A 23,754-nucleotide genomic window follows, 5' to 3' on the forward strand; every position below is an offset into this window, starting at 1 on the left:
GCACTGTATTAAGCACTTGGGAGAGTACAATATAACAATGAACAGAAATATTCCCTGCCCACAACAGGCTTACTGTCTAGAGGGGGAGCAGACATTAATATAAATAAATTACTACTACTACTACTAATAATAATAATAATAACTAAAAATAAATAAATAAATTACTAATACATACATGTGTTACGCGACCCCCCCAAGCAAAGCCCTACTGAGAACTCACCTCCTCCAGAAGGCCTTCCCAAACTGAGCCCCCTTTTTCCTCTCCTTCTCCCCATCCCCCCCGCCCTACCTCCTTCCCCTCCCCACGACACCTGTATATATATTTGTACAGATTTATTCCTCTATTTATTTTACTTGTACACATTTACTATTTATTTTGTTAATGATGAGCATATAGCTTTGATTCTATTTGTTCTGACTATTTTGACACCTGTCTACATGTTTTGTTTTGTTGTTTGTCTCCCCCTTCTAGATTGTGAGCCCATTGTTGGGTAGGGACTGTCTCTATGTTGCCGACTTGTACTTCCCAAGCGCTTAATATAGTGCTCTGCACACAGTAAGCGCTCAATAAATGCGATTGAGTGAATGAAGTGCTGGGGGCTGGGAAAGGGAATGAATAAAAGGAGCAAGTCAGGGTGACATAGAAGTAAATGAGAGAAGAAGGAAGTGGGGCTTAGTCAAGGTAGGCCTCTTAGAGATGTGCCTTCAATAACGGTTTGTGGAGGGGGAGAATCTGTGATAGCATTTATTAAGTGCTTACTATTTGCAAAGCACTGTTCTAAGTGCTGGGGTGATACAAGGTGATCAGGTTGCCCCACGGGGGGCTCCCAGTCTTCATCCCCATTTTACAGATGAGGGAATTGAGGCCCAGAGAAGTCAAGTACTTGCCCAAAGTCACACAGCTGATAATTGGTGGAGCTGGGATTTGAACCCATGACCTCTGACTCCAAAGCCCGGGCTCTTTCCACTGGGGAGAAAAGTTGTCTGGTGGATTTGAGGAGGGAGGGCATTCCAGGCCAGAGGCAGATGTGGACCAGGGGTCAGCGGTAAGATAGACCAGATAAAGGTTCATTGAGAAGGTGAGCATTAGAGGAGTGAAGTGTACAGGCTGGGCTGTAGAAGGAGAGTAGTGAGGTGAGGTAGGAGGGGGCAAGGTGATGGACTGCTTTGAACACAACGGTGAGGAGTTTTTGTTTGATTCAGAGGTAGATGGGCAACCACTGGAGTTTCTTGAGGAGTGGGGAAACATGTCCTGAACGTTTTTGTAGAAAAATGATCTGGGCAGCAGAGTGAAGTATGGACTGGAGTGGGGAGAGACAGAAGGCTGGGAAGTCAGCAAGGAGGCTGACATGGTAATCAAAGCAGGATAGGAAAAATGATTGTATTAACGCGGTAGCAATTTGGATGGAGAGGAAAGGGAGGATTTTAGCTATGTTGTGAAGGTGGGACCGACAGGATTTAGTAATGAATTGAACATGTGGGTTGAATGAGAGACAAGAGTCAAGAATAATGCCAAGGATATGGATTTGCATGGCTCAGTGAAAAGAGCCTGAGCTTTGGAGTCAGAGGTCATGGGCTCAAATCCCGGCTCCACCACTTGTCAGCTGTGTGGCCTTGGGCAAGTCACTTCACTTTGCTAAGCCTCAATTACCTCATCTGTAAAATGAGGATTAAGACTGTAAGCCCCCCATGGGACAACCTGATCACCTTGTAACCTCCCCAGTGCTTAGAACAGCGCTTTGCACATAGTAAGTGCTTAATAAATACCATTATTATGATTATTATTATTAGGAAGGATGGTGGTGCTGTCTACAGTGATGGAAAAGTCACAGGGAGAACAGGGTTTGAGTGGCAAGATAAGGAGTTCTGTTTGGGACATGTTAAGGTTGAGGTGATGGGAGGACATCCAAGTATTCATTCATTCATTCATTCATTCATTATGTTGCCAATTTGTACTTCCCAAGCGCTTAGTACAGTGCTCTGCACATAGGAAGCGCTCAATAAATACGATTGATGATTCATTCAGTCAGTCATATTTCTTGAGTGTTTACTGTGTGCAAAGTACTTTACTAAGCACTTGGAAAGTACAATTCAGCAATAGAGACAATCCCTGTCCACACTTGGGCTTACAGTCTAGAAGAGGGAAGACAGACATCAAAACAAGTAAACAGGCATCAATATAAATAAATAGAATTATAGATATATACACATCAAAACAAGGAAACAGGCACGAATATAAATAAATAGAATTATATATACACACAAGTGCTGTGGGGCAGAGGGAGGGGGCAGAGAAAAGGGAGCGAGTCGGAGTGATGCAGAGGGGAGGGGAAGATGAGGAAAAGGGGGGCTTGAGCTGGGAAGGCCTCTTGACCTGGGAGATGAGCCTTCAGTAGGGCTTTGAAGGGGGCAAGTGTGATTAGGGGATTTGAGGAGGGAGGGCATACCAGGCCAGAGATAGGATGTGGGCCTGGGGTCGACGGCGGGACAGGCGAGAACGGGACACAGTGAGAAGGTTAGCCCCAGAGGAGCAGAGTGTGCGGGCTGCGATGGAGAAGGAGAGAAGGGAGGTGAGGTAAGAAGGGGCAAGGTGATGGAGAGATTTGAAGCCAGTAGTGAGGACGAAATGTGAGACTGGAGAGGAGAAGAGAGATCAGGGCTGGGGTTGTAGATTTGGGTGTCATCCATTTAAGGGTGGTAGTTGAAGCCAAGGGAGTGAATGAGTTCTCCAAGGGAATGGGTGAAGGTGGAGAAGAGAAGGGGATCCAGAAATGAACCCTGACGGACACTCACAGTTAGGGAGTGGGAGGCAGAGGAGGAGCCTGTGAAAGAGACTGAGAATGAGTGGCCAGAGATATAAGAGGAGAACCAGGAGAGGACGGTGTCAGTGAAGCCGAGGTTGGATAACGTTTACAGGAGAAGGGCGTGGCTGGCAGGGTCGAAGGCAACTAAGAGGTCAAGGAGGATTAGGATGGAGTAGAGGCCGTCAGATTTGGCAAGAAAGGGATTATTGGGGACTTCTGAGAGGGCAGTTTCTGTGGAGTGAAGGGCCCAGAAGCCAGATTGGAGGGGGTCACTGAGAGAATTAGAAGGGAGGAATTTGAGACAGTGGGTGCAGTCAACTCACTCAAGGTGTTTGGCGAGGAATGGTAGGATGGAGATGGGGCCATAACTGGAGGGAGCCATGGGGTCAAGGGGTGGGGGTTCTTAGGATAGGGAAGACATGGGCGTGTTTGAAAGCAGTGGGGAAGAAGCCATTGTAGAGCAAACAGTTGAAAATGGCTGTTAGGGAGGGAAGAAGGGAGGTGGCAAGGGTTTTGATAAGGTGTGAATGCGCAGGTGGAGGGGGTGGATTTTGAGAGAAGGCAGGAGATCTCTTCTAGAGTTACTGCTGGGAAAGATGGGAGAGTTGAAGAAGGGGCAGGATGGGGGAGGGACTGGGGATGGAAAGGGAGATTTTAGGGAGATCATTCCTGATAGTGTCAATTTTCTTAATAAAGTCGGTGGCCAGGTCCCTGGGGGCAGGGATGGGGGAGACAGGGGGAAAGGGAGTTTGAGGAGGGAGTTAAATGTCTGGAACAACTGGTGAGGATGATGGGAATGGGGGTCAATAAAGGGGAAGAAATCATTTAGCCAGGCAGAGGAGAGGGCAGAGTTAAAGCAGGCAATGTTAAACTTAAAGTGAATGTAGTCATCCCGATACCTCGATTTCCACCAGCAGTGCTCTGTGGCTTGTTCACAAGAGCGAAAGAGGCAGAATGTGGAGGTGATCCAGGGATGTGGGTTAGTGGTATGAGATCGACGAAGGGATAGAGGAGCAAGTGAATTGAGTTCAATAGAGAAGGTGGTGTTGAGAGCGTCAGTTTGGTCATCAAGGAAAGGTAATTTGGGTATGGTGGCTAAGTGGGGTATAATGAATTGAGAAAATTGGAAGGGGTCAAAAAAAATTGGAGATCTGTCGGGGAAGAGTACAAATTTATGGGGAGGGGTGTGTGGGAGAGAAGACAGCATGGCATAGTGGATTGAGCACAGGCCTGGGAGTCGGAAGGTCACGAGTTCTAATCCCGGCTCCGCCACATGTCGGCTGTGTGGCCTTGGGCAAGTCACTTCACTTCTCTGTGCCTCAGTTACTTCATCTGTAAAACGGGGAAGAAGACTGGGAGTCCCATATGAAACAGGGACGTGTCTGACCTGATTTGCTTGTATTCACCCTAGCTCTTAGTACAGCGCCTGGTACCAAGTACCATAGTTATCATTATTAATTATAAAGGCAAGTGAGGAGGTTATGATCAGATAAAGGGATTTCAGAGTTGGTTAAGGATAGAGATTGTGCAGTGGCTAGAGATTATGAGATCGAGTGTGTGTCCAAGTTGGTGAGTGGGTGAGGTGGGGTGGCCCAGAACTAACTAACCGTTGGCTTTTCAGGATTTTCTAAGGAAAGGAAACTTTCAGTAGATAGTGAAGAACCAAAAAGAAATCTTTGAAACCCTTGGGCTCCATTTTCTCAACGTTGTGATATTGGAGTGTGAAAGTGAAATGATGAGGATTTCCTCTTGTCCTTGACTCTGAATTCCTGTTTCTCCTATCACCTGTTTAACACCTTCTTTTGACTGCCCTAGCTCCTTCAACTTTCCATTTTGCCATGTGTTCCCAAACACGTGTTTTTTATTCAGATTGGATCCATTTCCTTCTCTGTTTGATTCGGCAGGTGATTCTGCTCACCTCCGAGCCCACGTGTTAAGCCTTTTCTCACTGGAAAAACAAAAATGCACTGAGAAAAGACCAGTTCACACAGGAAAATTGTTTAGCCGGATAGCTCAAAGAATCGTTCTGATACCCTGTTTATTTTTTCTGAAAGAACTAGATCTTGAATCTCAGAGAACTATTCGGAAGGAAGTTAGGAAATTCCATCCACTGACCTCATTCCTTCCCCTCTGTTGTTTCCCCTTCCCTTTCTCTCCTTGCTTTTGTTTGTTTGAAATGTGGTTTTTTAAAATGTTTTTCAATGAAAGATGTAGAACAGCTGAATTTCTGCCGAAAATAGCTTCAACATAACAGTGAACTCCTCTTAAACCACTATTTACTGCGTGTTCCCTGGTTATTTGGTACAGCCAAACCGCTGAAGCTGCTTATCATTAAAGCCCCAAAGATAAGCACAACAAATTTTCCATACAGTTGAAAATGTTTTCCCAGGGGAGAAGCAGTGTGACCTAGAGGATACAGCACCAGCCTGGGAGTCAGAAGGATTTGGGTTCTAATCCCGGTTCCTCCACTTGTCTGCTATGTGACCTTGGGCAAGTCACTTTTTTTTGGTATTTGTTAAGCACTTACTATAGCACCAAGCACTGTTCTAAGCACTGGGGTAGATACAAAGTAATCAGGTTGTCCCACATGGGGTTTACAGTCTTAATCCCCATTTTACAGATGAATAACTGAGGTGCAGAGAAGCTAAGTGACTTGCCCAAAGTCACACAGCTGACTAGTGGCGGAGACAGGATTAGAACCCACGAGCTCTGACTCCCAATAACAATAATAATAATGGTATTTGTTAAGCGCTTACTATGTGCAAAGCACTGTTCTAAGCGCTGGGGAGGTTACAAGGTGATCAGGTTGTCCCACAGGGGGCCCACAGCCTTAATCCCCATTTTACAGATGAGGTAACTGAGGCACAGAGAAGTTAAGTGACTTGCCCAAAGTCACACAGCTGACAGTTGGTGGAGCGGGGATTTGAACCCATGACCTCCGACTCCAAAGCCCAGGCTCTTTCCACTGAGCCACGCTGCTTCTCTAAGCCACGTTGCACTTAAGCTCTCCATGTCTCATGTCCCTCATCCTCCAGGAGGCCTTCCCAGATTGAGCCCCCTTTGTCCTCTCCTCCTCCTCATTGCCCCCCTCTGCCCTACCTCCTTCCCCTCCCCACAGCACTTGTATATATTTGTACAGATTTATTGCTCTATTTATTTTACTTGTGCATATTTACTATTTTATTTATTTTGTTAATGATGTGCATATAGCTATAATTCTATTTATTCTGACGGTTTTGACACCTGTCCACGTGTTTTGTTTCGTTGTCTGTCTCCCCCTTCTAGACTGTGAGCCCGTTGTTGGGTAGGGACCATCTCTATCTGTTGCCGACTTGTACTTCCCAAGCGCTTAGTATAGTGCTCTGCACACAGTAAGCGCTCAAATACAATTGAATGAATTGAATGAATAAATCTGTAAAATGAGTATTAAGACTGTGAACTCTATGGGGGACAGGGACTGTGTCCAACCTGATTAACTCATATCTACCCTAGTGCTTAGTTCAGTGCTTGGCACATAGTAAGTGCTTAACAAATACCATAACTATTATTATTATCCTCTCCCAAGACTGGCCATGTCTAACCAGTAAATGTTTCAGGTAACCAAGGCTGACAAATACACTTTGGCAGCAGTTGTCTGGCTGGTTCAGTTGGAAAAAATTGAAAAGAATTAACTTATATATTACAAATTATTTATATTAACATCTGTCTCCCCATCTAGACTCTAAGCTCATTGTGAACAGGGATCATGTCTACCAACTCTGTTGTATTGTACTCTCCCAAGCACTTACTGTAGTGCTCAGAATACACGGTAAGCGCTCAATAAATACCTTTGACGATGATGATGAGAAGGTTTTTTTGGTCCAATCGTGTCTTGATCTTTTTGGCCTGATGGGGATCCGGCCCTCAATTCAAATAAAATAAATAATAAGCATCCTTTACCATTGTTCTGTCATCAATTATTAGCAGCCGTACACTCAATGATACCTGCCGTCTGTGAGATGGATTAATGTTTCCAATGCTGAGCAAAAAAAATGATAAATATAACTATGGTAGCTCAATAATAATATTATGGTACTTGCTAAGCACTTACTCTGTGCCAAGCACTAAGTGCTGGGGTAGATACAAGTTAATCAGGTTAGACACAGTCCGTATCCCACATGGGGCTCATGCTCTCATTCCCTATTTTACAGGCGAGGTAACTGAGGCATAGAGAAGTTAAGTGACTTGCCCAATATCACATAGCAGACATGTGACAGAGGCAGAATTAGAACGCAGGTCCTTCTGAATCCCAGGCCCAGGCTGTAACCATTAAGCCATGTCAACCACTGTGCTAAACACTGGGTAGATGCAATGCAATCAGATCAGAGCCGGTCCTTGAGGCAAATCATCATCATCATCAATCGTATTTATTGAGCGCTTACTGTGTGCAGAGCACTGTACTAAGCACTTGGGAAGTATAAGTTGGCAACATATAGAGACAGTCCCTACCCAACAGTGGGCTCACAGTCTGAAAGAGGCAAATGGGAAACACAGTGTAAGGACTGCACAGTCCTAGGTGCAATGGGTAAGTTCTGGGAAGGATGTGTCTCCCAAAAAAGCAAGGATTGTCCAACAATGTGGAACGTCTAGCTCAAAGCTTCCCAGTTGCCTCGCTGATGTGTCTGTCTACACAGGGTTAACAAGGGGATTAAGGATACGGAAGCAGTGTGAACTAGTGAGAAGCAGCACGACCTAGTGGGTAGAACACGGAGTCCGAGGATGTTTGTACATATTTATTACTCTATTTATTTAGTATTTTACTTGTACATATCTATTCTATTTATTTTATTTTGTTAGTATGTTTGGTTTTGTTCTCTGTCTCCCCCTTTTAGACTGTGAACCCACTGTTGGGTAGGGACCGTCTCTAGATGTTGCCAACTTGTACTTCCCAAGCGCTTACTATAGTGCTCTGCACACAGTAAGCGCTCAATAAATACAATTGATTGATTGATTGAATCCCGGTTCCACCGCTCGTCTGCGGTGTGACCTTGGGGAAGTCATTTAACTTTGCTGTGTCTCAGTTCCCTCCTCGGCAAAATGGGCATCCAATATCCATTCTCCCTCCTTCTAGACTGTGAGCCTCTTCTAGACTGTGAGCCCACTGTTGGGTAGGGACCGTCTCTACATGTTGCCAACTTGTACTTCCCAAGGGCTTAGTACAGTGCTCTGCACACAGTAAGCACTCAATAAATACGATTGAATGAATGAATGAATATGGGATCTGTTTATCTTGTATTCATTCATTCAATCAATCGTATTTATTGAGCGCTTACTGTGTGCCGAGCGCTGTACTAAGCGCTTGTATCTACCCCAGAACTTTGTACAGTCCTCTACACAGGGAAAGCACTTAACAAATACTACAGATTATTATAGATGGTGATGTGCCATGTAGGTCTGTCCTGATAGACTGAAGAAAAAAGTCAACTTTAGGGAAATTGTGAACCATCCAAAACCCAGTCCAAAGTCATGGGTACAGGAAACAACATCTCAAGTTAAGTTCCACCAAATCATCTGCCCCTGTGTTTGGAGGAAAGCAGAATATTTGCATCCAGAAAAGGCCGGGTTTTTTTCACTGTGGACCCCAGTTATTTGCTGGACTTTTCCAGATTCCGATCACCGAAGCCCTTCTTTTCCTCCCTAACCACGACCAGGGTGGCTTCCTGCTAACCCCTCCTTGTTTTTCACATTTCAGTTGTGGAGAAAATGGACAGCGTTACAGGTGGCATGGAGACGTCACACCTGCGATACACCGAGAAACTCACAGAGGTGGAGAGCGGCCTCAAGAAATTAGGTATGGGGAAAAATCCAAGGCCCGGGGTGGCACAAGCAACTTTCAGGTTTCCAACCAGCTTCTACTTTGCTGAAATGAACAAAGCTTTTTTTTTATAGATGCCTCATTTCTGTGAACTCAGCCATAGCAGAGGGAATATTTTGTGTTTCTGTTGGGGAGTTTTATATTTACGGGCTGGTTGGGGAGAGGGGCCCAGTATAACTTTACTAGGAACAGTAAGTAAAATCTGAAGAGCATCCGTTGTAAGAGGGCTCCTCATGTCCTTCGCTCCAAGCCCGCTGCCATGCGGGCTCAGGATCGTGGATATTTCAAATTATTATATCAGAAGAATATGGAGACAGAGCACACGTACCCTGGGCTGGTGGTCCTCAGGGGTGGGTCAGAGAGAAGCAGCGGGGCCTGCTGGAAAGACCATGGGCCGGAAGTCAGAGGACCTGGGTTCTAGTCCTGGCTCTGCAATTTACATGCTGTATGACCTTGGTCGAGTCACTGAACTTGAGAAGCAGCGTGGCTCAGTGGAAAGAGCCCGGGCTTTGGAGTCAGAGGTCATGGGTTCAAATCCCACCTCTGCCAATTGTCAGCTGTGTGACTTTGGGCAAGTCACTTCACTTCTCTGGGCCTCAGTTACCTCATCTGGAAAATGGGGATAAAGACTGTGAGCCCCATGTGGGGCAAACTGATCACTTTGTAACCTCCCCAGCGCTTAGAACACTGCTTTGCCTATAGTAAGCACTTACTAAATGCCATTATTTTTATTTTTATTATTCTCTGTGCCTCAGTTACCTCATCTGTAAAATGAGGATTCAGTACCTGTTCTTCCTTTTACTCAGACTGTGAGCCCCATGTGGGACTTGGGCTGTGTTGGATCTGACAGTGTTGTATCTACCATGGCGTCTAGTATCGTGCTTGGTATGTGCTAATCACTTAACAGATTTCCCTACTGTTATTATTGTTATTGGCAAGCAGAGGCAGCTGCTGAGCATTTTGTTTTCCCTGGGTGACCCCCAGATACTCTCCCAAGCGCCTAGTATAGTGAGCTGCACACAGTAAGTGCTCAATAAATTCATTTGAGTGAAAGCCCGCTGTTGGGTAGGGACCGTCTCTATATGTTGCCAACTTGTACTTTCCAAGCGCTTAGTACAGTGCTCTGTACACAGTAAGTGCTCAATAAATATGATTGAATGAATGAATGAATGAATCCCTGCAGATTTCCTCCTGATTCTTTGGGTCTCCAGTTGTAGTGTTGCAGGCATCCTGCCTCATCCCCAGAGGCCACCCTGGAGATGGCTGGAGTCTGGGTGGTATTTTTTGAGCCCTTACTCTGTGCCAAGCACTGCGCTAAGAACCGGGGTAGGTACAGTATAGTTGGATCAGGCCCTCGTGGGGCTCACATCTTACAGGAGGGAGAACAGGTTTTCGATCCCCATTTTACAGACGAGAAAACTGAGGCACAGAGCAGTTAAGCGACCCGCTCAAGGTCGCATGGCAGGCCAGTGGTGGAGCCGGGATTAATAATAATAATAATAATAATAATAATGATGTTGGTATTTGTTAAGCGCTTACTATGTGCCAAGCACTGTTCTAAGCACTGGGGGGATACAAGGTACTCAGGGTTGTCCCACATGAGGCTCACAGTCTTAATCCCCATTTTACAGATGAGGGAACTGAGGCCCAGAGAAGCTAAGTGACTTGCCCAAAGTCACACAGTTGACAAGGGGCAGAGCTGGGATTAGAACCCATGACCTCTAACTCCCAAGCCCATGCTCTTTCCACTGAGCCACGCTGATTAGAACTCAGGCCCTCGGACTCCTAGACTCGTGTTCTTTCCGCTAGGCCACGCCACTTTCGGTTGAATCATTTTCCCTGCCGCCACGCGAACTAAACCTCGTCTCCTTCCTCCAGGGGACCAGACGGGGCAGAAGGCCGTGAGCACCAACTCGGAACTCTCCGGCTTCAGGTCCGACATCCTGGACCTGCGCCAGCAGCTCCGCGAGGTGACGGAGAAGACCGCCAGGAACAAAGACACCTTGGAGAAGCTACAGGAGAGTGGGCTCGCCCTGGATGACAGGCAGAACCGGATGAAGGAAACCCTGGAGAACAACTCTTTTCTCATCACCGCGGTCAACAAGACCCTCCAGGCGTACAACGGTTACGTCAACAACCTGCAGCAAGACACCAGCAACCTCCAGGCCAACCTGCAGAGCCAAATGCATTCTCACAACGTGGTCGTCATGAATCTCAACAACCTGAACCTGACCCAGGCGCAGCAGAGAAACCTCGTCGGCATCCTGCAGAGATCGGTGGACGACACCAGCCAGGCCATCCAGCGAATCAAGAACGACTTCCAGAACCTGCAGCAGATCTTCCTCCAAGCGAGAAAAGACACCGATTGGTTCAAGGAGAAAGTGCAGAACCTGCAGGCTCTGGCCGCCAACAACTCCGCCCTGGCCAAAGCCAACAACGACACCCTGGAGGACATGAACAGCCAGCTGAACTCATTCACCGGCCAGGTGGACAACATCACGGCCGTCTCCCAGGCCAACGAGCAGAACCTGAAGGACCTTCAGGACTTCCACCGGGATTCGGAGAACAGGACGGCCGCTAAGTTCAACCAGCTGGAGGAGCGGTTCCAGTTCTTCGAGTCCGACATCGTCAACATCATCAGCAACATCAGCTACACGGCTCACCACCTGAGGACTCTGACGAGCAACCTGAACGACGTCAGGACCACTTGCACGGACACCTTGACGAAACACACGGACGACCTCACGGTGCTGAACGATTCGCTGGCCAACATCCGTTTGGACTCCACCTCGCTCAGGATGCAGCAGGACGTGATGAGGTCGAGGTTGGACGTCGAAGTGGCCAATCTGTCGGTGATCATGGAAGAGATGAAACTGGTGGACTCCAAGCATGGTCAGCTCATCAAGAATTTCACAATTCTGCAAGGTAAGTGGCATCTCTTATACTAATTATAATACTTAGACTAATACCCAAGCGCTTAGTACAGTGTTCTGCACTCAATAAATACTATTGAAGGAATGAATGCATGAATTGGGACACTGGAATCCAGAATAAAGAAGCTTCACACCTCTGCCCCCGTGCAAGACGTAAAGGTGGGAAAAGGAAAGATTTAAAAACATGTTAATTCAGTTTCTTCCAAGGCATAAGCTATTATTTAATACAGTAGTAAATCAGGCACTTTTCACAAAGCTACCCTACCTGTTTGAGGCTACAAGGGAACAGTTTAAAAAATTGACACTAAAGTGTGCTAGCTTCATTCAGTAAACACCAATGATGCAAGCTCGCTGAGACTGAGACTGGCTCAGTTCATGAAAATCCTGAAAAACTGAACCAAACTGGGTTTGAGAATCTCTGCTCTGCGTGAGTCATGCCCCCATTTTTCTGGAATCAGAAAACCTATAAAAATCTTAAATAAGTCATGATAGGGGCAAGTCACCACATAATTGCTTTGATAAAACCAATCTTACAAAGTCAGTAAAAAAAGATCAGCAGGATAAAAGTAAAGCAAATATGAAAAATTGAAAAGCCATGACAAAATTATTAGGTTTACATTATTCATTCATTCATTCAATCATATTTATCGAGTGCTTACTGTGTGCAGAACACTGTACTAAGCGCTTGGGAAGTACAATTCAGAAACAGATAGAGACAGTCCCTACCCAACAACGGGCTCACAGTATACAGTTAATTACAGCAAAAAATTACAATACATTTTTGCGGCTGCTTTTTCAACACAACTTACATTTTAAATTACAGCAACAATGGCAAAAAAAGTCCTACTTTACCATAAAATGAATTCTACAATTATTCTTTAAAAACCACTAACCTCCCCCCCCCGCAAAAAAACCCCAAACAAACAAAAAAATTATTTCAATGTTCTGCTCTGATAATCAGCCCTCTGGAGAACTCCTGTTTTGATAATCAGCTTCCTGTTGCTGAATAATAATAATCTTGGCGTTTGTTAAGCACAGAGAAGTTAAGTGGCTAACCTAAGGTCACACAGTAGGCAAGTGGCAGAGGCAGGACTGGAACCCAGGTCCTCTGACCCCCAGGTTTGTGCTCTTTCCACTAAGCCACCGTGCTGAAGCACCTGGTAGCCTGAATAAGTTCACCACACTCTGCTCTCAGATCCCCAGCCTGTCCCATGAGATCAAATGAATTATTAAAATTGTCATTGTGATGGTATTTGTTAGACAGTTGGTATGTGCCAAACACTGTTCTAAGCACTGGGGTAGATGAATACAGCGAGAGGCATGGGTCAAAGGGTCCCTGCAAATAAAATCGGGGACTTACATGGAGAGGAAAAAAATATATCTTCAAATATTAATAATGAACTCGACGAGAGTTGTTAGAGAAGCTCTGAGGGGCACCATGGCTGAGGATCCGCGTGGTTAAGAGGAGCAGCAAGGTTTAGTGGAAAGAGCACAGGCCTGGGAATCAGAGGACCTGGGTTCTAATTCCAGCTCCTCCACAAGCCTGCTGTGTGGCCCTGGGCAAGTGACATAACTTCTCTGGGCCTCAGCTATCTCACCTGTAAAATGGGGATTCAATACCTGTTCACCCTCCTACTTAGACTGTGAGTCCTGTGTGGCAAGGGGACTCTGTCTGAACTGATCATCCTGCATCTTCCCCAGCGTTTAGAACAGTGCTTGACACAGAGTAGGCACATAACAAATATCATCATTATTATTACTATCGTTCATCAGTCAGTCAATCATATTTATTGTCTACTTACTGTGTTCAGAGCACTCTACTAAGCTCTTGGGAGAGAGCAATGTAACAGAGTTAGTACACACAATCCCTGCCCATTATATAAATCCAAAGAAAAGACTCATTCTGGGTAAAATAAAAACCTTAGATATTAGAGTATATTTTTGATAGCACAAAAACCATTAATACGGTCAAAAATCTTAAATGTCTTTTATCTAGAGCAGCAGCGGGGCCTATTGTCATCCTCTCGTCGGGAGCGGGAGAGTTTCAGGTTGGAGCAGGTTGGGCTACCGAGCTAAGCTAGAAGTCAGGAGACCAGGAGGTTGTGAGTTCTCCTTTCAGGTTGTCCATTCCCGTGCTCAAACACTTAAAACAAACTTTTCACCTCACTCCATCTCCCTACACTGTGTCCAGGCAGATGGCATTGTCGAAACAACATTCCCTAATTTCTGCTGTAGCCATTTTTTTTTCCAAAAAAAAAAAGAGTAAAAACACATATCCTAGCAATCAATCAATTAATGGTATTTATTGAGGGCTTACTGGATGTAAAGTGCTGAATTTGAGCTTTCGGGAGAGTATGGTGTAATGGAGTTGGGAGACACGTTCCCAGCTCACAAGAAGCTTACAGTCTGAAGGGGAGAAATGACGGAACAAAATTTTCGCCAGGTTGTAAATACAGACTATCCGGGCTCTGATTTCAATCAATCCATCAATCTTATTTATTGAGCGCTTACTGTGTGCAGAGCACTGTACTAAGCGCTTGGGAAGTATAAGCTGGCAACGTATACAGTCCTTACCCAACAGTGGGTTCACAGTCTAGAAAGGGCAGACAGAGAACAAAACCAAATATACTAACAAAATAAAATAAATAGAATAGATAGGTACAAATAAAATAAATAAATAAATAGAGTAATAAATCTGTACAAACATATATACATATATACAGGTGCTGTGGGGAAGGGAAGGAGGTAAGATGCTAGGGATGGAGAGGGGGACGAGGGGAAAGGGAGGATCCTGCTTGGTTGTGGGGGATGGCTAGGAGGTTTTCTCCTTAGGCTTTAAGCCAAGAAGCATGGGATAAACCCGGGTATGGACTATTGGAACCTGCCATTTTGGGGCGTCTCCAGAGACTGGAGTGGACCAATCAATCAATTGCATTTATTGAGCACTTACTGTTTACAGAGCACTCTGCCACGTACCTGCTCTGTGACCTTGGGCAAATTACTTGCTTCTCTGTGCCTGTTACCTCATCTTTTAAATGGGGATTGAGAATGTGAGCCCCATGTGGGACAGGGACCGTGTCCAACCCAATTTGCTCGTCTCTACCCCAGCGCTTAGTACAGTGCCTGCACACAGTAAGCGCTTAACAAGTACTATAATTATTATTATTATCATACTAAATGCCTGGGGAAATATAACACAACAATATAAAAGACACATTCCCTGCTTACAGTGAGCCTACGATCTAGAGTGGAAGGTAGCCAAGTCCTCCTAGGAATTCTGCCTGGGGCACAGAAGCTGCCACTCTCCAGAAAGTTTCATTGCTGGTGGAATCTTATTTATATTATATTTAATTATTTATATTAATTTCTGTCTCCCCATCTAGACTGTAAGCTCGCTGTGGTCAGGGAATGTGTCTGTTATATCGTACTCTCCCAAGTGCTTAGGACAGGGCTCTGCACACGGTAAGTGCTCAATAAATGTGATTGAATCTGGGTGAAAGTAAGAGGGTTTTCTACCAGTCCTAGTTCTGGAGAGTGAGTTGTTGCATTTTCTAGAGCTAGAAGGGGAAAAAATGGTCAATTTCAGTCTCTGTAGCAGCTGTAGCGACTAAGCATCTATGTGCAGAGCACTGTACTAGATACTTGGGAAAGAGCTGATAAAGGTTCATTCCCTGCTCTCAAGGAGCTTACAATCTTATTGCCTCATTGTTTTGTTTTTTCATGAAAGTCCCTGTGAAAACTACTTTCAAAAAAGCCTTGGAACTCAAATTGTTCACCACACTAGTTTAAGATGGGTAGAGGAAACAGTGGATTGAAACAGTGTTTCCACATCCGCCTTCTTTATGTAACCCTAGTCACCCTTGAAATCTAGAGACTTGTTTTTGGTAGTTCCTCAGATTTTTTGAGTTGTTTAGAGGATTTGGAATAATGAAAGAGGCGTCTGCATTTCCAGTAGCCACCCTGGAATGCAAACTTTGAAATCTTATCTCAGCCCCTGGACATGAGTCTAGGCACTTCCTGACTTAAATTTCCTCTACCAGAGCAAAAATGGCAAAAAGATGTAGTTCTTTCCTCTCCCTTGAACTGAACAGAGGATGTGGAATTTTAGGACTCCTGGAATTGCTCAAACCAGGCAACCTGGAGAAGATAATTTTCTGGCAGTCAAATCCAGTGCTGCCTACAGTTGTGTTATTGTTTGGGTAAGACCTTTGTGAAGCTCATGATTGCTTTTGCAACCGTCTGAACCACCCTCAAGCAAAGGAGCCACCCGCTAGCCTAGATATTGAATAAGTCATTCAGTCCACATGGGAATGGATTTGAGATGAGCCTGAAACCCTGCCTATACCATCACTGGTCTCTCCTCATGTGGGATCAATAGATTTCAGTGGCAGGAAAGAATTAAAAGTCAGGGAACCTGGGTTCTAATCCCAGATCTGCCATTTCCCCCCCCATGTGACCTTGGGCAAGTCGCTTAACTTTTCTGGGCCTCAGTTTTCTCCTTGTACGATGGGGATTCAGTACCTGTTCTCTCTTCCTCCTATTTAGACTATGAGCCCACATAGCTGTGTCCGACTTGATTATCTTGTATTTACCCTTGCATTTAGTACAGTGCTTGGTACATAGTGGGTGCCAAACAGATATCACAGTTATCATTATCATTTCTTATGCCCCAATAAACAAAATTACCAGAATTATTCGGATTTAATGAACTGTTCTCTAGTTTGCTCTTAATTTATTTCATTTTCTATTTTGTTTGCTAGCCAACAGAAGAGTCGACATGACAATGTCGGTCAGTGCTGAATGTCACACCCCATGCTAACACAAATCATGCCAATGAAACTGTTTCTCAGGGAAGAAATCCTCTTCCTGACCTCGTTTATTGCTTTTTTGAGGCACCAATGCTGTTAGTTTAGAAGTATTTTTTATAGTGTTTGTTAATCGCTTACTATGTGAGCTTACTATCACTGTCTTCTAGATTGTGAGCCCGCTGTTGGGTAGGGACCGTCTCTATATGTTGCCAACTTGTACTTCCCCAGCGCTTAGTACAGTGCTCTGCACACAGTAAGTGCTCAATAAATACAATTGAATGAATGAATGAATGAATGTGCCAGGGATAGATGCAGGTTAACCAGGTTGGACACAGTCCCTGTCCTACATGGGGCGCACAGTCTTAATCCCCATTTTATGGATGAATTAACTGAGGCCCAGAGAAGTGAAGTGACTTCCCCAAGGTCACGCAGCGGCAAAGCGCTGGAATCAGAGTTAGAACCGAGGTCCTTCTGATTCCCTGACCCGTAGTCTATCCACAAGGCCATGCTCTTTCCATAGTTTTTAGCTGTACGCCTTATGATTATCAAAGTTTGGGGCAGAATAGCAAATTCACTGGGCTGCAGATGGAAAAGGGAGTATAATGTGAAATTTGATTGCCCACTGTGTTTTCTGCACTGAAGGAATCCAAGGATTTGCTGCAGAGCACTGAGTCAGGCTTGGATTGTGAAGGGACTCAATAAAGAAAGATCTCTGTATCTACTTTCTCAGTAAGAGTTTGTGGTCATACATGGGTTTAAAACTTTCATTTTGAATTCCTCCTCGGTCCTGTCTGAGATAGCAGGAACTCTTCCCCTTCCCCTTTCCTTTCCTTCCCTTTGTTCTTCTCATGCTAACATACTCTTTGGGCCTCCTTATCTCTCCAGATTAGGACATCCTCTGTGGTCCCTGTATATCTGACAGGCCACACATCTCCCCAGATTCAAAGCCCTTCTAAGATACTATCACCTCTAGAAGGCCTTCCTCAATTAATTTCTAATCTCTGCCACGTCAGTTCTTTCACACCACCTAAGCCTTTTAAGTACTCAAAACCCCAAAGTATTTATAAAGCATCTATCCCATATTCTCTATTACTTCCTCCTATCTGTAATTTATTTTAGTATAATAATGATAATAATGATGGTTTTTGTTAAGCGCTTACTATTTGCACCTGTATATATGTATATATGTTTGTACATATTTATTTCTCTATTTATTTTACTTGTACATATCTGTTCTATTTATTTTATTTTGTTAGTATGTTTGGTTTTGTTTTGTTTTGTTTTGTTCTCTGTCTCCCCCTTTTAGACTGTGAGCCCACTGTTGGGTAGGGACTGTCTCCATATGTTGCCAACTTGTACGTCCCAAGCGCTTAGTACAGTGCTCTGCACACAGTAAGTGCTCAATAAATACAATTGATTGATTGATTGATTGATCGATTGATTTGCCAGGCACTGAACTAAGCACTGGCGTAGATAAAAGCAAATCAAGTTGGACATAGTCCCTGTCCCTTGTGAGGCTCACAATCTCAGTCCCCATTTTACAGATGAAGGAACTGAGGCCCAGAGAAGTAAAGTGACTTGCCCAATGTCTCACACAGCAGATAAGTGGAGGAGCTGGAATTAGAACCCATAACCTTCTGACTCCCGGGCCCGTGCTGAACCCACTTCGCCGTGCTGCTTTTAGATCGCAAACTCCTTGAGGACAGAGGTTATGTTTATTAATTCCACCATGCTCTCCCAAGCACTGAGTGCTCTGCATACAGTAGGTGCTCAATAAATATGATTGATTGATTGAGTGATAGATTGTAGGTTAGGTGAAGGTTCGATACTAACAGAAGATGTAGCCCAGAAATGTAATCACTTCTGACATTCCCTGAACTGAGCATAATTATGATTTAAGAAGGGTATCTCATTATTCCCCCACTTTTGTAAAATATGGATGTTGGAATAAACTGAGAACAGTTTCTATTCCAAAGTTCAGCTGAATGTAGGGACCCGCGTTTGATCTTGATCTGTAAATCAATCAATCAATGGTAATTACTGAGGATTTACTCTGTGCAGTCATGTATGGACTAGCGGCCTGGTGGATAGAGCACGGATCTGGGAACCAGAAGGTCATGGGTTCTAGCCCCGGCTCCGCAACTTGTCTGCTGCGTGACCTTGGGCAAGTCACTTCACTTCTCTGTGCCTCTGTTTTCTCAACTGTAAAATGGGGATTGAGACTGTGATCCACACGAGGGACAGGGACTGTGTCCACCCTGATTTCATTGTAACCGCCCTAGCACTTAGTACAGTGCCTGGCACAGAGTAAATGCTTAACAAATACCGCAATTATAATTATTACAGTACATTAGAGGTGATAAATTAACTCTGAATGTGGCCTAGGTAGGGAAGTTTAGGAATCACTCCCAGCCGAGAAGAAAATCTTAGGAAGGTTTCTTTTCCTAAATAGAAATAAATATAAAGTTGTTATTCTAGATATGGGCCCAGTGGAAAGAAAATCCAGTCAGATGTGCACTCACGAATTATTCAGGTAGCTAAAGATGAAGAATGCATTTTGAGTTCTACTATGTAGGTGGAAATTAGGGTTTCAAGGGCTGAAACAATGAAATTATTAAATCCTTTGTGTATTTGGGGACCTGGGTAATACAGGTAGGTAGGTAGATTAGCTAGCTATGTAGATAAATAATAGATTGATAAATAAATAGATAGATCATTAGATAGGCAGACAGATAGAGGGTATGCCAGATAGATGGGGGTGTGATTTGCATAAGAGGTGCTTGATTGCATCGTGGAGTCCGGTCAGATTTACCAATCCATTGTAGAAGCGTTGAATTTCAACCCAATGGCTCTGCGTTCCCTACAGTTAACATCTGCCAGTCATGATCATTATGGTCAGGGAGTGGGTCCACTAATTTTGTCGTATTATACTCTCCCAAGTGGTTGTGAATGGACCTGGGAATCAGAAGATCCTGGGTTCTAATCCTGGCTTCATCTCATGTCTCCTGTGTGACCTAGGAAAAGTCACTTAACTTCTCTGGGCCTCAGTTACCTCATCTGTAAAATGAGGGTTAAGAGTGTGAGCCCCTTGTGGGATAGAGACTATGTCCAACCTAATTACCCTGCATCAACCCCAGTGCTTTGGACAGAGCTTGGCATTCATTCATTCATTCGATCATATTTATTGAGCGCTTACTGTGTGCAGAGCTCTGTACTAAGCGCTTGGGAAGTACAAATTGGCAACATATACAGATAGTCCCTACCCAACAACGGGCTCACAGTCTTATTAGCAGCATGCCCAGTGGAAAGAGCACGGGCTTGGGAATCAGAGGTCATGGGTTCAAATCCTGGCTCCGCCACTTGTCAGCTGTGTGACTTTGGGCAAGTCACTTAATTTCTCTGTGCCTCAGTTCCCTCATCTGTAAAATGGGGATTAAGACTGTGAGCCCCATGTGGGACAATCTGATCACCTTGTATCCTCCCCAATGCTTAGAACAGTGCTTTGCACATAGTAAGCACTTAACAAATGCCATTATTATTATTACTGTTACTCTGCACATAGTAAGTGCTCAATAAATAGCATTGATTGGTTGATTGATTGATAGGACATAATCTGATGCTGGTCTGGCTTCTGCCCACCCAGTCCTGTTCCCTGTCATCTCCTGAGGAAGGTCTCCGAGTTGCCCCTCTCCTTCCTCCCCCCACCGCCAGGTACTGCCCACACCCCTAAAATCCACCCATGTCCCTGGCAGAGGAAACCATGTAGCATAGACTCTATCCCCTATTCATCATCAGTCATATTTATTGAGCGCTTACTATGTGCAGAGCACTGTACTAAGCGCTTGGGAAGTACAAATTGGCAACATATAGAGACAGTCCCTACCCAACAGTGGGCTCACAGTCTAAAAGGGGGAGACAGAGAACAAAACCAAACATACTAACAAAATAAAATAAATAGAATAGATATGTACAAGCAAAATAAATAAATAAATAAATAGAGTAATAAATATGTACAAACATATATACATATATACAGGTGCTGTGGGGGACACCTCCTGAGGAAGGGACCCAGCAGGAATATGAAATGCATAATCAAGTGCTCCAGCACTTAGAACAGTGCTTTGCACTTAGTAAGCACTTAATACATGCTATTAAAAAAAAAGATTGGCTTCCTATTAATGAATTCCTAAATAATTGAAAAGGGGCGAAGAGCATAATTAGGGAGCTTGTTATTAGCATCACAGTTAAACCAATTGAGCAAACCACTCTGTCACTGTATTTACTGATGAATGATTATCACTCAATTGATTAATGGTAGTTATTAAGTTCTTACTTTGTGCAGAGCATGGTGCTGAGAGCTTGGGAGAGTACAGTACAATAAAATCACTAAGGATGATCCCTTCCCACAAGGAGCTAACAGTCTAGTGGGTAAGACAGACGTTAGAATCAGTGAAAATAAGGATATGTACATTAAGGGCCATGGGGATGGGGTTTAGTATCGAAGTGTTTAAGGGTGCTGTAGGTATTAATGTTATCTGTTGTTCATTATTATATTTGTTACTATATTATTGCATTATATTATTGCTAGTATTAATAAATACTATTAGTGTATATTGCTAGTGAAACTGCCCCGTTAAAGCTTTGCCTGATGATAGTGCTGATAAATTCTTAGAGTGCTTAATGCAGCAGCAGGAATATTATGGGACACCTTAAGGGAGGCACCAAATACTCCATTTTAACTAGGAGAAAACAACCCAAGTGAAGGAAAAAAAAGGTGTGGAAAGAGGGAAATAATTTGTCTTTGTTTTTCCCAATGCATTAATAAAACAAATATTTCTATCCAGCACCAATTACTGCGCTTTTCAATGCACCTGTGGATAGGTGTTCAATAAATCCTTACTGCTGATGATATTTGTTATTTTATTCAAGCTACCTTAGCTGTTATTTAAACCTGAGCTTTAAAGCCTGCCCTAAAAATTAAGACTTCAGCCTTGCCTCGAGGTCATTTTGCAAAATCTGTTATCTAATAGGCTAAAGCCTCAGATTGTGTTTCTTACCACTCAGCATCAAAAGAATCTGCCTACCAGTTCAAGGAAGTGATTGGAGTCGCAGCTGTTAGCAGAGATGTTAAGAAAAAGAAGGGATTTGGAGGAAGCTACCCGTAAATTTAAATCTCTTTTTTTCCCCAGATCTTCAGTTCCGCTCTGGGTAAGGCCCACCACCTCTTCCGATTCACAGTGTGATTCCAGTGTTTTCAGAGTCACCCTGGCTTCATCTGAACATGGGGTCACCCCCTCCCTGCCAGGAGTACTCCTTGCTGTGGGCAGGGAATGTGACTCTTTATTGTTGTATTGTACTCTCCCAAGCGCTTTGTACAGTGCTTAGCACATAGTAAGTGATTAAAAAATACCATAATAATAATTATTATTATTACAGTGCTCTACACACAGTAAGTGCTCAATAAATATGACTGACTGAATGAATGAATACAAAACATCCACCCCTCCAAGGAAAGGCTCCTGGCCCCTCTTAGTAAGTGTTCTGGCTCTAGTCTATCTAGACTGTAAACTCGCTATGGGCAAGAAACGTGTCCACCAACTCTGTCGTATTGCTTAGTATAGTGTTCTGCACACGGTATGCATTCAATATATGCCATCGATTGATCGAATGAGTCCTGGCAGACGGCAACCCGCAAGGCCGCTCCATGCATCTCAATCATTCAGTCGTACTTATTGAGCACCTACTGTGTGCACAGCATTGTCCTGAGCACTTGGGAACGTGCAAATCAACCATAAACAGGCACATTCCCTGCCCACAGTGAGCTTATGATCTGGAGCAGCCTTACAGTCTAGTGGGTGGGGCGTCTGCCTCCACCTAAAATGCAGGAGAGGGCGGAGAGCGATAGGTACCGCCTTCTCAACCTGGATTTATTCTCGTTTCGGTAGTCTGACTGGCCGAGAAGGTGGGATCCCCGTGATGATTCGTTTCCGCATAGGGCAGGTGTTGAATGTGTTTACCCCTGAACACGATCGAACCAACTCTGTCGTCTCTTGTTTCTCTCTGTTTTTGCAACGTTTCAGGCCCTCCCGGTCCAAGGGGACCCAAAGGTGACAGGGGCCCCCAAGGGCCTCTGGGCCTCACGGGAAACAAAGGACAGAAGGGAGAGAAGGGAGAGGCCGGGCCTCCGGGGCCCATTGGTGAGAAAGGACTGGTCGGGCCCATAGGACCTCCAGGGGAAAAAGGAAGCAAGGGCTCCAGAGGCTCCCCGGGCTCGAAAGGCCAGAAAGGATCCACTGGGAAGACGGGCCTACCAGGGCCGAGCGGAGACCCCGGCCCACCGGGCCCCGCCGGCAAAGATGGTCCTCCCGGCCCTCAGGGCCCACCGGGATTCCAAGGACTTCAGGGAACTGTGGGAGAGCCCGGTGTGCCTGGACCCCGGGGCCTTCCCGGACTTCCAGGCGTACCAGGCCTACCTGGGCTCAAGGGCCCTCCCGGCCCCCCTGGCCCGGCCGGAGTCGTGGTCCCTCAAGCCTTGCAGAGAGAACCAACCGTGGCACCGGAGGAAAATGGTGAGTCGGGGCCCCGGGGAGGCGATGAGCGGGCCGCAGCAGGGCTCTGGTGCCTGGCCTCCTGTGACCTTTAACCTCTGTGGGTTAGGGACAGAAAGCTCTATCGCTCCAGCTGCCCGCACTCCAACTGCAACTGAAGCATCCCACTGGGAGAACAGGAGGCCCCTGCTGCTCCCACAGGCCCCAACTACGGCGCGGTGTCACTCGGGCACATGTGTTTCTCTCTCTAAACGTGATGGGGTGGCCTAGATTTTGTTTATTTAGCTGGGTCCAGCCCTCCGACGGTTTGCGCTTCCTTCATTAAATGGCGAAACTGGCAGACGCGTAATTCTCCCGGTCATTTGGTTCTCTTTGCTCCGGGAGTCGAAGAATTCCCTCAGATCCCTCCAGCAGTATTCAGTCTGAACCCCCTGGTCCCTCAGTGGGGCTTTAGTTCACCTCGTGATGACTTGGGATGGTGTCGGGGTCCCATTGTTAATTCCCGCAGAACTTTCCCAGACTGCTTCTGCTCAGCTGGGACCTTCTGCCCCAGCCCACTTCACCACTGAGTTCTTCTCTCTCTTGCTGTCTTGGGCGACTTACAATCCTAGTTCTTTCTATTAATTCATTGTCGTATTTATTTTGCACTTAGTATGTGCAGAGCACTGTACTAAGCGCTTGGGAGAGTACAATACGGTTGGATTCATACTTCACACAGAGACCAGGCCCAGAGTCACATCTGGGCTTTCCTGGTTGTTTTGGCCCCATACTCCAACAGATGTAGGTTTGGCCTAGTGGGAAGAGCAG

At 45.2% G+C, this 23,754-nt stretch overlaps 1 protein-coding gene across 1 annotated transcript in view; it reads left to right on the plus strand.

Annotated features, from left to right (window-relative positions):
* Nucleotides 1–23,754, plus strand: part of COLEC12 (collectin subfamily member 12) — a 206,298-nt gene that overhangs the window by 153,547 nt on the left and 28,997 nt on the right. The window contains exons 3-5 of the mRNA XM_038747268.1: nt 8,536–8,634; nt 10,537–11,583; nt 22,480–22,968. Of these exons, the coding sequence (XP_038603196.1) occupies nt 8,536–8,634; nt 10,537–11,583; nt 22,480–22,968 (1,635 nt within the window). The remainder of the gene's footprint in view (nt 1–8,535; nt 8,635–10,536; nt 11,584–22,479; nt 22,969–23,754) is intronic.

The sequence above is a fragment of the Tachyglossus aculeatus genome, chromosome 5, assembly GCF_015852505.1.
Source record: "Tachyglossus aculeatus isolate mTacAcu1 chromosome 5, mTacAcu1.pri, whole genome shotgun sequence".
Lineage (NCBI taxonomy): Eukaryota > Metazoa > Chordata > Mammalia > Monotremata > Tachyglossidae > Tachyglossus > Tachyglossus aculeatus.